The following is a 14,342-nucleotide window of genomic DNA, read 5'->3' as shown; positions in this document are numbered from 1 at the left end:
AAATTTAACAATTCCCAATGTTTTGTTGAAAAATTCAACCAAATTCCCCACATTTCCCCATGTTTCCAACAACAGCGATATATTATGTGATACTACCGATATATCCCATGCGATAACTGATATGTATATGTATCTCAAGGGTGCGATACATTATGCGATAACGACCCAAAAAACATGAAATGGTTGTGAATACTCTCTCTCAAAGGAGTTGTCAAGGTCCCTTACTCTTGGAAGCTCACACAAAAATAAATATATTCCATAGGAGAGCTTTTGCTTCATGGCAACAGACCAAAATACCAATTTTTTCTGACCATTAGTGTCGTGTAAGATAACCACTTTTGCATGTACTCTCTCTCTCTCTCTCTCTCTCTCTCTCTCTCTCTCTCCCTCCCTCCCCCCTCTCTATGGAGTGGTCAACCTCCCTTACTCCCCTTAGAAGCTCACATGATAGCGCCTTGAAATTGCCTTATACCATAAGATTTTGTGGGAAAATTTTTTATTCATACTAGCTAGAAGGCGGTATGAAGGCGATATTGAAATCCAATCCCCTCTCCAAATCATCAAAGAGAATAGGTAAGAAAATTGTCCGTCAGAAGATCTGCATCAATCCCAATATTGGAATCGATGCCAGCAATGAATTGTGCCGGGACCCATGCCAGGTGGGATTGTGGCTGCACCTATAATCCACCTAGACCGAGCTGAGGATTCCATTGTTGGAGGGGATGTTAGTAGGCCTCTCGATGTATCGACTCTCGCAGAAAATCAAGGAGCAGACTTGGAACAGTCAGGTCCTTATCCCCGTGCTGAAGGGAGGTAGAAATTTCGTAGTTTGTAAAGACGCACATGGATTTTCTTTACCAGTACTTCCAACGTTATTCATGGATAACTTTCCTCTTGATTGGACGAAGATCAATTTCAGAAGGGTTGTTGGACAATCAGGGAAGGTTTGCGAAGTAGTTGTACCAAGATCTAAGGGCTCCGGAGAGATTCATGGCTACGTGTTTGTTTGATATAAGACAGTAGAGGAAATTGAAAAGGTGATCAATGAACTCAATGGAAGACGTTTCAGTAGGATTCCTCTGTTGGTCCGAGTATCTCGTCATGGGCCAAAGAAAGTTTACTTTGAGAAAGGACTTACGAAGGAAGGGGATTCTTGCAACCCCATCTATTGGAGGCTCTTGGTAGCAGAAACCTGAAACAACATCGGTGGCAAAGAAGATCCTGCACCCGGGTTCCTGATTTCGAGGTTTAGCTATCAGAGGAAGGCCACCTCTTATCAAGAAGTAGTTATCTCGACTCGAAGAGAGGATGAGCTTCCCTACTCTGATACGAAGGGCTCTCCCACTTCCCACTTAATCTAGAAGGAAGGCTCCCTTGATAATCTAGGGGTTCGTTTCCACCCGTCAATTTTAGATCTCTCAAAGTCATCCCTTAGTTGTAGTGTGGTAGCGAAAGTTAGCAGAGGGGCGTCCCTGGAGGATGTATTCAGATGGATGCCGCACCTAGGGGCTGAAGGCCTGAATAAAAAGGAACTCAAAATCATTAATGAAGACCATGTGTGGATCCCATTTTCGTCGCAGAGGGAGGTTAACTAGATCTTAAATCTAGGGCTAGCGGCTATGGGAGGTTTGGTGGACCTGCAGAGGTGGTATGAGTTTTCCTCGTTGGAAAAGGAGGTTTGCTGGTTTAAGGTGAAGAGTCCCTTTGGAGCTATGGATGAGAGAGACGTTTGCTCTAATAGAAGAATGGCCGGGAGAGGTGGTTTCTATCAATCTGGGTACCATCTACAAGGTTGAAATCCGATGGGGGCGAGTGTGCATCAAGAGAAGCCGCAAGAAAAGCCGCAAGAAAAAGTTTCTACTCATAGGCGATGAATCATGTGAGGTTCGCATCTGCAAGGAAGATGGGTGCAATAACAGATATGTTTCGGACAGAGGCGAGATATCAACAGGTCCTTTGGAGGTGGTCAGCAGGCTGCCAACCATGGATGTGACCCCCAAGCTTTGTAGGGAAGGAACATCGATTTAGTGCTCCATAGGGACACGAGTCTCTTCGGATGCTATGTGTCTCCAGCATATTCAATTCTAGCACATTCGCAACACATGGCAAACGAGGGGGCAGGCCGTGGCTTCTGGAAGGTTTGGCTATGGAGAATGTGATGTTGCTTCCGCCAAGATTGAGACACGTAACTTCGAAAGGGATGTAGGTGGTGTGGATAAAGAGGTTCAATTCTCCTTTTTAGGGTGTGAGATTGTTTTAGAGACGAACCATCTTGGTTTGGTGTCTTTGGACGAGTCTTCTGTCGACAGAATGGATGCTGGAGGCTCAGCTTTAGCCTACGACTTCATGCCCGGTATTGAAGCTGAATGGGTAGAGGCTTGATGATAGCTAGTTTCAAGATTATCTCTACCATGAATTCTCAGCCGTTGGATCCTCTCATATCGGACAGAGACTTCTGTGAGTGTGCTGTAGCCACATGTGTGGATACCCTACCAGATTCACACGAATGCACTTCAATGTTAAGTCCTCCATGTGCAATGCTATCTCGACTTTGAGAGATCCCATTTATATACCTCGTGAGGCTCTGTTATTTATAGAAATGCTTTAGGCTGTAAGAATGACTTCAGAGGAAGATGATAATGCTACATCTTTCTATAATGGGGAATCATAATTGGAGTGGGAGGCTGGCTCCACTACTGCGGACAATCAATCGGGTAATATGCAAGCATTGATCAAGTTATTTCATGAGAAAATATTATTGCAGGGGGTTTCTCAGAAGCCTGGAGGCGATCACAAGGAGATTCTCGACATCGCCCCTCCAGGAAGTAGCAGTTGAAGTGAAAGGGAAGACATTGCTCCTTAAAGATAAGCTAGAGCCAAAATGGGATGCTTTGGTGGAGGTGGTCAAAGAAACGTGATGGATAGGGGAGGCATTGGGCCATTTCAGGAGGCTCATTGGTATGTCTTTTGGAGATTGACCGGAAGATTACCGAGCCCTTTTCCAGGTGGTCAAAGAGCTTGGTAGGCCATAAATCACCTAAAGCCACAATCAGAGCGTCTAACAGCTGCAAAGAATTAGTCAATTTAAGCTTTAACATGAAGTCTTTCTCAGATGGCTCGAGAAGGAGAAAGGGGAGAAGGGGAAGATCAGTTCCCAAATGAGGATAATCTCATGGAATGTGAGGGGTTTGGGGAATAAATATAAAAGAGGCCAAATGAAAGATGTTTGCAAGAGGTATAAGGCGCAACTGTTGATAGCTGCAGGAAACGAAGATTCAGGGCTTCATTCAAGCTTTTTTGAGATCTGTATGGGGGGTCAATTCCACAGTGGATTCACTTGGATGCTACAAGGAGGCCGGGAGGGATTTTGGTTGCTTGGAATTCTCATCTTTGGTCGAAAATAGACTTGTGGCACGACTCCTCCTCAACTTTTGTTTTCATCAGGATGGGAGTGGCTGTTTACTTCAGTATACGATCCTAACCGGGAAGATAGGAGGGCCTAGTTTTGGGATGAGATCTTTGCTAATCGCCTCAATTCGATGGTCCATGGTGCATCAGAGGTAACATCACTCGATTTGGATCGGAAAAATCAAACATAGGGTGGGTTTCTCCCAGCATGCACTTTTTTCTGAATGGATAGATTCTCTCAAGCTAGCATATCTTCCATTGGATGGAGCCAAGTTCACATGGTCTAATGGTCAGGTAAGCCCAATCATGTCCCGAATTGATCGGTTCCTCATTTCCTCCAACTGGTTAGAATATTATCCCTCTGTATTTCAAAGGGCTCTGCCGAGGCCAGTCTCAGATCATTGTCCGTTGCTTCTTGAAGTGGATGACAAGAATTGGAGACTAAAGCCATTCAGATTTGAACTCAATTGGTCGAAAATAGAAGGATTTCAACAGAAATTGAAAGAGTGGTGGTAGTCGTTCGAGGTGGAGGGATTCGAGGGTTTCAGTCAGCTATCCCACTAGCTTTACCTTTTGAAGAACAAAATCAAAGAATGGAAGAAAGATGTTCTTTGCAGTAGAGATATGGAAACATTAGAGATTCTTCATAAGCGCCAAGCTTTGGGTATTAAAGCGGAAGAGGAGGCTCTATCCTTGGAAGACTTATCAAATAGAATCAGCCTCACTCAAGCATATGCAGGTAGCGTGATAAAAGATTAAACAATATGGAGACCACGTTCCAGGAATGCTTGGTTCAAGGAGGGGGACAAGAACACGAAGTTCTTTCACAGTATTATGAGTGTGCGTGCCAGGATGAACGAAATTAGCAGCATTACTATTAATGGCTCTCGTGCAGAAGGCAAGGAAAATATCTCAGCAGAAATTCCTCGATTTTACAAAAGTTTGTTGCAAGTAGAAGAGTGGGAAAGGCCTAAGCTGGACAATCTCGTCCTCAAGTGCTTTTCCGAGTCCTAGGCTACTTCTCTTGAAGCTCCGTTTTTTGGAAGAGGTTAAGGATGCAATCAATGCATTAGAAGGGGATAAAGCGTCGGGTCCGGATGGATTTCTACTAGCCTTCTTCCAAATCCTTTGGGATGTATTGAAAGACGATGTTATGAAGTTTATGAAGGAATTTCAAGATAGGGGCCTTTTATCATTAGAAATAGGCACATCCTTTATCGCTATCATTCCTAAAGTTTCAGGTGCAAAATCCTTGAAGGATTTTCGGGCTATCAGTTTGATAGGTGGCCCCTACAAAATATTATCTAAAGTATTGGCTATGCGGCTTTAGAACATTATAGGGAGTGTCATTTCTGCGAGTCAAAGTGCCTGTGCCGGGTTGCCAGATTTTGGATTACACCATTATTGCTCATGAATGCCTTCACTCAAGACACAGGCGGAGAAAAAGGAATTATATGCAAACTAGATTTTGAAAAGGCCTATGATCACGTTGATTGGGCCTTCTTTGATTATATCATGATGCCATTGGGTTGTGGTCCGAAATGGAGGTATTGGCTTCATGAATGCGTTATTTCAACCCATTTTTTGATTATTATTAATGGCTCCCCTAAAGGTTGCTTTGGGAGCTCCCGGGGCCTTTGGCAAGGAGACCTGTTGTCTCCCTTCCTCTTCCTTATGGTAGTGGAGGTTTTAAGCAACATGCTTCGGAGGGGCCAAGAAGAATGATTTATTCGAGGTTTCTTTATAGAAGGTATGTCTTCTCCCATTTCACATCTTCAATTTGCGGATGATATGCTCCTCTTTTGTGATGCTTCACAGGATATGGTGGAGAGCATGTGTACCATTGTAAAGTGTCTCGAAGTTATTTCGGGCTTAAAAATCAATCTCTCCAAAACCAATCAATCTCTCCAAAACCAAAATGTTTGTTGTGCGGATGGAGACTTAAGAAGTGGAGAGGTTCACCGAGACTTTTGGTCGCGCGACCAGTTCACTTCTGGCTACATTTGTGGGGCTCCTGCTTTGTGTGGGTAAACCAGCTAAAACACTTGTGGGACAAAGTGGTGGAAAGAGTGGAGATGATGCTAGCTAGATGGAGAAGTAGATATTTGTCTCTTGGAGGTTGCATCACTTTGATTAAAGTAGCCTTGTCTAATCTCCCCGTGTACTTTATGTCGCTTTTTAACTGCCTAACGTTAATTATTGCAGAATTGAGATGCTTAGGCGGGATTTTTTTGGCAAGGTGCAACTGATAAGAAAAAGTCCCATCTCCTTAAGTGGGAAGAGGTTTGCAAACCGAGGGAGGAGCCGGTGTCACGGATCTCAAATCCATGAATTTGGTGTTGCTTGGAAAATGGTATTGGAGGTTTAGGGAGGAAGATGAGGCCCTTACCTGCAAATATGGCACCTTAAGGGAGGGTTAGTGGACTAGACATTCGACTCTCTATAGGGCCTCCGCCTTGTGGAAAGATGTCTTGGCAATCAAGGAATCTTTTTGGCAAGGAGTTGGGGTTTCTCTAGGAAACGACGAAAAAAATCAGATTTTGGGAGGATGAATGGGTTGGCTCCTATGTATTAAAGAATGATTTTCATTCCATTTTCAATCTGGTGCCGGATCCCTCGGTTTATGTGGCTGATTGTTTTTCTCGTATTGGAGGGATGGTGGTGCCCGTCCCCCCCCCCCCCCCTCGCCCTGGATGTTCTCTCTAGGATGAAGAAGTGGATGACTATGTTGGCCTCTTGGAGCGCATTTACCTTCGCACCCCTAGTGAGGACGAAATGGAAAAGAGGGTGTGGAAAGTTAATCCCTCGGGTCGGTTCTCAGAAGTCATCTTTCTCTCTGTTGACCAGGTCTGGGCATCCTGGTGAGGAGTGTTGCTCTAAATTTTTTTCGTCTTATCCCGTCCCTCCAAAGATAGCCGCTTTTGGGTGGCTAGTGGGGGAGAAAGAGAATCCTCACAATAGACAATTTGAGAAAAAGGGCTATGGTTATTCCGAATATATGCTACATGTGTATGCAAGATGGAGAATCTGTTGACCATCTATTTTTGCACTGCTCTTTCTCGAAGCCAATTTGGGCAGATATTCTGGGCCGTTTCCAAATTAGGTAGACCATGCTGAGTTCAATGGCTTCTTACTTGCTAGCGTGGCACAGTGTCAACCTTCCAAGCATCAAGGGGGCTCTTTGGAGAATGCCATTACTTGCTATATGGTGAATGGTTTGGGAGGAAAGGAATGCTAGGTGCTTTGACAATTCCAAAAAGATGGTGGATAGTGTTGCCTTCAAATTTAGATTGTTGATTTCTGAATGGTCAGAGTCTAACCCCAATACAGAGGGATGTAATCTGGATTTCTTAGTTTTGTAGCCAGGTTGCTGTCTCGGCGTCCTTGGTTCCCTCTTTTTTTTTTTTTTTTTTTTTTGGGGGGGGGGGAGAGATGGGTATACCCTTGATAAAATTCATCGGCTTTAAAAAAAGAAAAAAGAAAAAAAAAGAAAAAGAAAAAGAAAAAGAAGAGCTTTTGCTTTTGCTTCATATCAATTGGATCAAAATACTTATTTTCTGTAAACATTACGTCAGGTGTAACATATCCACTTTCGTTTGGACTCAGATTCCCAAGTACTCCAATAAAATTGATTTTGAGCATCCATGGGCGGTCTCCTATTTTTTGTTATTTCAGTCCTTCAGTTGTTGTCGGTGATTCAAAAAAATGACAAATTGAAGCATTTCTGTCCATGCCTCATGGAGGGTCTCAAATATAGTTGACGAAGCAATTGACCTGCACACCAGTATAATGGTTTTAGATCTTGGGCATTAATTGTAATCTGCTTAGTGCTTTTTGGCCTTGCGTTCCAGAGCTTGCTAGCTTTGTTGTTGTTTTTCCCCCTTCTTTTTCCTTTTCTTTAATAAAATCAATTGCCATTCATAAAATAAAAAAGAATGTTGAGAATGCTGTATCTTAGAAGTTCTGAAGAGTCATAGTTTCTTATGTCCTGTGAAGCATCAGATCAAGAGGATTTTATTCTCATTTAATGTATTATTATCTCTTATTGTCATTTATGTTGTTCCTATCTCTTGTAATTATCTATTATAAATAAACCATTTGTGGGAGGAAGAACGAATCCTCTCATACTCTCATTCTCCATCAGTCCATCTTTTTCATTTCTCTCTCCTCTTTAACATAATGTATTAACGAAAATTATTTGTTATTTTTTAATTTTCACTATTAACTTATTTGTCAAGTGCAAAGAGAAAAAAAAATGCACATTGCTTGCAATACTCTGTACACATGCATACACATTCCTGTGACAATGAATTTGGAATTTGGGGGATCACTCTGTGGACGTTAGTAAATGTCCTTACACTTTTGGTTAATTTTGATTTTGTAACCGCAACTAATGCATTATCCACCATTTTCTTCCAGGCTGAAGTCCGTGGGGTACATCATGATGGAAGCTTACAACTTCAAGCACGAAGTCAGAAGTATGGAAAGGTCTCTCTTCAGTTTGTATTTATGTATTTTCTTTACATGGTTGGAATTCCAATTTAGATCATTTCCAATAGAGAAAACTGATTTTCCTGCAATAGAAAGAATAAACTCCTGAATGTAGGATTGACTCCTAAATATATAAGTGACTCGTTCAGGTAAGAGTATAACCAGCGGAAGGAGGGTGCACATACTTATTGTTACCAAAGGGGTAACTGGTAATCAGTTCAAGAAGTGTTAAAAATCAATGCTAGAAACATGATGACATAACAGTGCAAAGAGGTTCAAAATTTAGTAGTGGTCCTCTGCGAGCTGTGCCACAGGGGACTTATGTGCAACAAAATAGGAGGGTTCTCGGATGGGCCCCACCATGATGTGTATGTAACATCCACGCCGACCCATGGATCTGTCATTCAGCATTAGGCCTAGGGTAAAAAAATTAGGCCCACCTCTCATTCAGTTGGGCCACATGATGGTGAACAGTGTACAAGGGGACATCCACTCTCCAAAATCTTTTGCTTGGTGATATGAACCAGCCTGATTTTTTGGCCCAGGGCCTAACATGATGATGCATCTGATGGCCGGAGGGGATTTCACATACAAATACAATCAAGGCGGGCCCTGTAAAAAGTCAAGGATGGGCGCCCCTCTCACAACTATTTCCCATAGTGTGGCCCACCTGTATCAGTGACCAGCCTGGTTTTTGGGCCCTGGGCCTAACGTCCAATGATGCATGTGATGGTCGGAGTGGATTTCACATACCCAACGAGGTGTGTCTTGTAAATAATTAAGGGTGGGTGCCCCCCTATCAACTGTTTCCCTTGTTGTGGCTCACCTGAATCACGGACCAGCCTGGTTTTTGGGTCCTAGACCCAGCATGGGGTGACTGATGCGGACACAGGTGCATTCAAGGTGTACCAACGAAGAAAGCGCCAACCACAAGTGCCGTCCTTGTGGATAGGCGAATATTGAGGAGCTGAAGACCTTTCACATGTGATTGGACATATAGAAGACCCCACTTAGGGAAGACACATGTGAAGGAAGATTGGAGAAAGAGGACCGAGCGCCCAAACTTTCCCATACTTATGTTATTTGCACGTTTTTTGACTTAGTTAGCGGTCTTTTAGTAATCTTATATCTTTATTTGCTTATCCTAGGGGTATTTTAGTAATTTTATGTCTTTATGTGCTTATTTAAGTGGGGTAAAGCCCTAAACACGAATTTCAACTATTGATGAATGAAAAGCAAACCCTTTGGTTGCCTCCTTCCTCTCTTCTCTCTAATGGTGCTTCTTCTCTCCCCTTGATCTTCTTCTTCTAATTTCTTCTTGTGCCCCTCCAACTTCCTCAAGGTAATAACTTTCTTTCTTCTATTTTTTTGTTTTGGCTAATTCCTCTTCGATCAAAATCTTGAGAACCGATCTAAACCCTAAATCCCCAAATTCTCAAATCCCTAATCCGAAAAACTTCCTGGTACTTCGGACTAGTGATCTTCATTTATCAATTGGGTGTGACCATGCAAGATCGGAGGTCTCATCCCTCACCGGATCCAACCTAAGTAGTAATTGAATTCCATATAATCTATGGTTGTAGTGATGGCCCGCTCCATTGCATATTTCATTTATGATTTTCTCAGTTAGGATGATTATTGTTAGAATTTTAGATCATTTATTCCTTTTATTTCCGCTGTTTAATTATCTCCATGAGCATGCATCATAATTAGGGCTGTCCTGCGTCAAATTTGGTATCAAAGCCTAGGCTTGCATGGTTTTTGTCTAGATCGAGGTATCAAATTAGGGTTTTGATTTTTATGTTTAACTTATGAAAGTTCCAGGTTTAGAAAGTTTTCAATTTGGAAAATTTTCATATTTGAGTTGTTTCTTGTTTCAACTTAATTGTGTCAGTTCATAGTAGTTTTGCATTCATCGCATTCATCTTGAAAGTCATAACACCTAGTAGTCTAGTTAGGTAGAGTTTGGTTCAAGTCTTCATTGTATGCCCACGAGAAGAGGTAGAGGTTTCGGACTTCAACCTACCATGAATAACGAGCAGTTATCTGAGCAACTTGCTCAATTGATACAAAAGTTAACCGCCCTAGAAGCGAGTCAAAGGCGTGAGTTGCCCGCCTTGAGAACCAAATTACCACCACCATGACTAAGGTGGAGCAACTAGAGGCGTCCCAAAAGGAAAACCCCGCTGTAGGGGAAGATGCGCACTCCCAAGTGGAAGGAATCATTGAAGAACGTGCTGCCACACGTGGTGGTAGTGAGGATAGAGATCGTGGTAACGGTCGTGGTGTGGTGCGAGAGGCACGAACCACATGTGGTCATCAAGACCGTTATGATCCAGATGAGCGTGCGATGAAGAGTGTGAGAGTTGAGGCCCCGAGTTTTGATGGACGCTTGGATCCCAAGGCATTCCTTGACTGGGTTGCTGACATGGACCACTACTTTGAGTGGTATGGCATGTCAGAAAACCGTCAAATGCGGTATCCTAAGATGAATCTTGTGGTTCAAGCCAAGCTCTTCTGGACCAACACCGAGCGTAGGGTAGAGAGAGTTGGTAGAGCCCCTATCACACATTGGTATGAGATGAAAGAGAAGTTGAAGGAGAAGTACCTTCCTCTCTCATACCGTCAGAAGCTCCTTGACCAATGACAATCCTTACGCCAAGGGTCAATGCATGCCGCTGACTGCATCGCTAAATTTGAAGAGTATGTGATGCGATGTGATATCCGAGAAAACCCTCTAGTAACGCTCTCTCGTTTCAAGACGGGCCTTTGTGCAGATCTTCAGCACAAGCTTATTACTCGGCCCTTAACGAACTTAGATGAAGCATATCAAGTTGTGCAGGAGTTAGAGTAATATCTAAAGGCTCCTGTCGTTTGTCGTTTTGAATCTCGAGACTCCATTGCTAGATCTAGTTCCCAAGGAACTAGACCTAATATTGGTAGTCAACCTAGGACACAAGCGACCATTCCGCCTAGGCCTAGGGAGGACAAGGGGAAAGGGGTTCTTGGTGCCGGTCCTAGTAACATGAGCCAAGTGAGGTGCTATGAGTGTGGCAACCTTGGCCACCTATCTAATCAATGTCCTACGAAGAGCTGTGGGAGAGCCTTAGTTATAGGCGAGTCCCACGAGGGTGGAGATGACCAGGGTGATTATGAAGTTGAAGAGTATCACCCTTAAGGAGGACTTACTGATGAAGAAGAAGTGGATGGAGAAGTAAGGCGTGTGTTAGCTCAGTCTAGAAGTAGTGCTGACTGGCGTCGAAGCACTATCTTCTACACTATTGCCAAGTGTGGTGAAAAGAATTGTAAAGTGATAGTGGACAGTGGAAGTTGTCAGAATGTGATTTCCACTAGCACCTTAGATCGCTTAAAACTGAAATCCACACCTCATCCAGACCCGTATAAAGTTTCTTGGGTTGACAAGACATCCCTACCTGTCACCCAGCAATATCTAGTCCCCATCGAGTTTGGGTCATACAAAGAGTCCCTGTGGTGTGATGTTTTACCTATGGATGTGGGACATGTTATCCTAGGTAGACCGTGGCTATTCGATAATGATGTCACGATCTTTGGCCGTTCGAATGCGTGTACTTTTATGTATAATGGTAAAAAGATCAAACTTAATCCCATGCCACCTGAGAATACACTAGGGAAGAAGGATGAGAAGGCAAGTGAGCCTAGAGAAATGGGGAAATCCAAACCTAAGTCTTTACATATAATCAGCGCAAGAGAGTTTAAAAAAGAGGCTAAGGAGGATTCTATGGTGTATGTCCTTGTGGCTAGAGAAATTACACCTGAGGTTCCATCAGAGTTGCCCTGTGAGGTGATCTCGGTCCTGAAGGAATACAGTGATGTATTTCCTGAAGACTTACCGAATGAGTTGCTACCTATGAGGGACATACAGCATGCCATTGATCTTGTCCCAGGGTCTACTCTACCGAACCTTCCTCACCACAGGATGAACCCTGCAGCGCATGCAGAGTTGAAGAAGCAAGTTGATGAGCTTGTGCAAAAGGGTTTCATCCAAGAGAGTGTGAGCCCGTGTGCCGTGCTTGCATTGTTGACGCCAAAGAGAGACGGCACGTGGCGTATGTGTGTGGACAGCCGTGCCATAAACAAAATTACTGTCAAGTATAGGTTCCCTATACCTAGACTTGATGATATGCTTGACATGATGGCCAGGTCCACTATATTCTCTAAGATAGACCTCAAGAGTGGATATCACCAAATTCGTATACGCCCAGGAGATGAGTGGAAGACGACGTTTAAGACGAAAGATGGGTTGTATGAGTGGTTGGTCATGCCCTTCGGCTTGACTAACGCACCCAGTACTTTCATGCGGGTGGTGACCCAAGCTTTGAGGCCGTTCATGGAAAAATTCCTAGTGGTGTACTTTGACGATATTCTTATTTATAGTACCACTAAGGAATCACACCTTGAACATTTAAAGAAGGTCTGTAGTGTCCTTAGGAAGGAAAAGTTGTACGCTAATCTTAAGAAATGTGCATTCATGTCTAACCAAGTTGTGTTCTTAGGATTTATAGTGTCGTCTGAAGGGATGCAAGCAGACCCTGAAAAAGTCAGGGCCATAGTTGAGTGGCCAGAACCAAGGAACATTCATGAGGTGCGAAGTTTTCACGGCCTAGCAACTTTTTATCGTCGGTTCATTAGGGGTTTTAGCACGATCATGGCTCCCATTATCGAGTGCATGAAAAAGGGAGAGTTCGTGTGGTCTAAAGCCGCCGTCAAGGCTTTTAAAGAAATTAAGGGCAAGATGGTGGAAGCTCTGTCATGCGTCTACCTGACTTTTCTACAGTCTTTGTAGTAGCGTGCGATGCGTCTGGTGTCGGTATAGGTGGAGTGTTGAGTCAAGAAGGACACCCAGTGGCCTATTTCAGTGAAAAACTGAATGAGGCAAAACAAAAATACTCCACATACGACAAAGAATTTTATGCGGTAGTGCAATCCCTGAGACATTGGCGACACTACCTCCTACCGCAAGAATTCGTTTTGTTTTCTGACCATGAGGCTTTGAGATATTTGCATTCTCAGAAGAAACTCAACCCAAGGCATGCCAAGTGGGTAGCGTTTCTTCAGGAATATTCGTTTGTTTTGAAACACAAGGCCGGGGTTGAAAACAAACCGGCGGATGCCCTTAGTAGGAGAGTGGCGTTGCTCAACTCTTTGAGTGTAGAGGTAGTCGGATTTGAGCAATTGAAAGATGAATACCCCATATGTCCTGATTTTGGGGGTACTTACACGTCGCTCTCTAGTGACCAGCATATTATGGGTGGATATGTTCTTAAAGATGGCTTTCTTTTCAAGGGAGACAGACTTTGTATTCCCCGTATGTCCCTTCGTGAATTCCTCATCCTGGGAGCTTCATTCGGGAGGGATAGCCGCCATTTTGGTCGTGATAAGACCATTGCCCTCGTGGAAGATCGTTTCTATCCAAGCCTCACGCGAGACGTAGCCAAAGTTTTAGGGCGGTGTCGACTTATCAACCGGCAAAGCAAAGAAAGCAAAATACCGGGTTGTACACGCCATTGCCAATGCTCCGTGGCAAGACATTAGTATGGACTTCGTGCTCGCTTCCCAAGACTATAAAAAAGCACGATTCCGTTTTTGTCGTTGTGGACCGTTTTTCTAAAATGGCGCATTTCCTCCCATGTTCGAAGACGTCAGATGCGTCTCATGTTGCTCGTCTTTTTTTTGATGGTGTGGTGCGTCTCCGTGAGTTACCTAAAACCATAGTGTCTGATCGTGATGTTCGATTTACTAGCTATTTTTGGAAGACACTGTGGCACATTATGGGAACTCATTTGCAATTTTCTACTGCTTACCACCCACAAACAGATGGTCAAACTGAAGTGGTAAACCGTAGCCTTGGAAATCTTCTACGTTGTCTAGTGGGTGAACATGTTAAGACTAGGGACCTAATTTTACCAATCTGAACTTGCTTATAATGGGTCAGTTAATAGATCTACAGGGTTGAGTCCTTTTGAAATTGTAAGTGGTTATAAACCTAGAATGCCCATAGATCTCTTACCTATGTCTGTTACCCAAAGGTCTTCTGAGTCAGCCGATGCATTCGCACGCCATATTCATGATTTGCATACACATATTAAACAGCGGTTAAATAAGAGCAATGATGATTATAAAGTTTTAGCTGATTCTCATCGTAGAGTGCAAGAATTTCAAGAAGGAGACTGTAATGGTGCGAATAAGGCCAGAGCGATTCTCTCAAAGATCTGCAAAGAAATTACAAGCGCGTAGTGCTGGACCATTCAAGATATTACAAAAGGTTGGGTCCAACGCGTATCGGGTTGACCTTCCATCTGAAATGAGCATTAATCCAACTTTTAATGTGGAAGATCTAGTCCGTGCCCATACTCCCATTGTTGATACATCATCCCTTTCATGGCTTTTTTCTGAGTTTGCTA

The 14,342-nt window shown here is 43.4% G+C and overlaps 1 protein-coding gene across 1 annotated transcript in view; it reads left to right on the top strand.

Annotated features, from left to right (window-relative positions):
* LOC131230790 (exosome complex component RRP4 homolog) overlaps nt 1–14,342 on the top strand; it is a 44,421-nt gene that overhangs the window by 25,112 nt on the left and 4,967 nt on the right. The window contains exon 6 of the mRNA XM_058226775.1: nt 7,828–7,896. Coding sequence (XP_058082758.1) covers nt 7,828–7,896 — 69 coding nt within the window. The remainder of the gene's footprint in view (nt 1–7,827; nt 7,897–14,342) is intronic.

This window comes from Magnolia sinica, chromosome 17 (genome assembly GCF_029962835.1).
Source record: "Magnolia sinica isolate HGM2019 chromosome 17, MsV1, whole genome shotgun sequence".
Taxonomy (NCBI): domain Eukaryota; kingdom Viridiplantae; phylum Streptophyta; class Magnoliopsida; order Magnoliales; family Magnoliaceae; genus Magnolia; species Magnolia sinica.
This window is presented reverse-complemented; position numbering and strand designations above follow the sequence as displayed.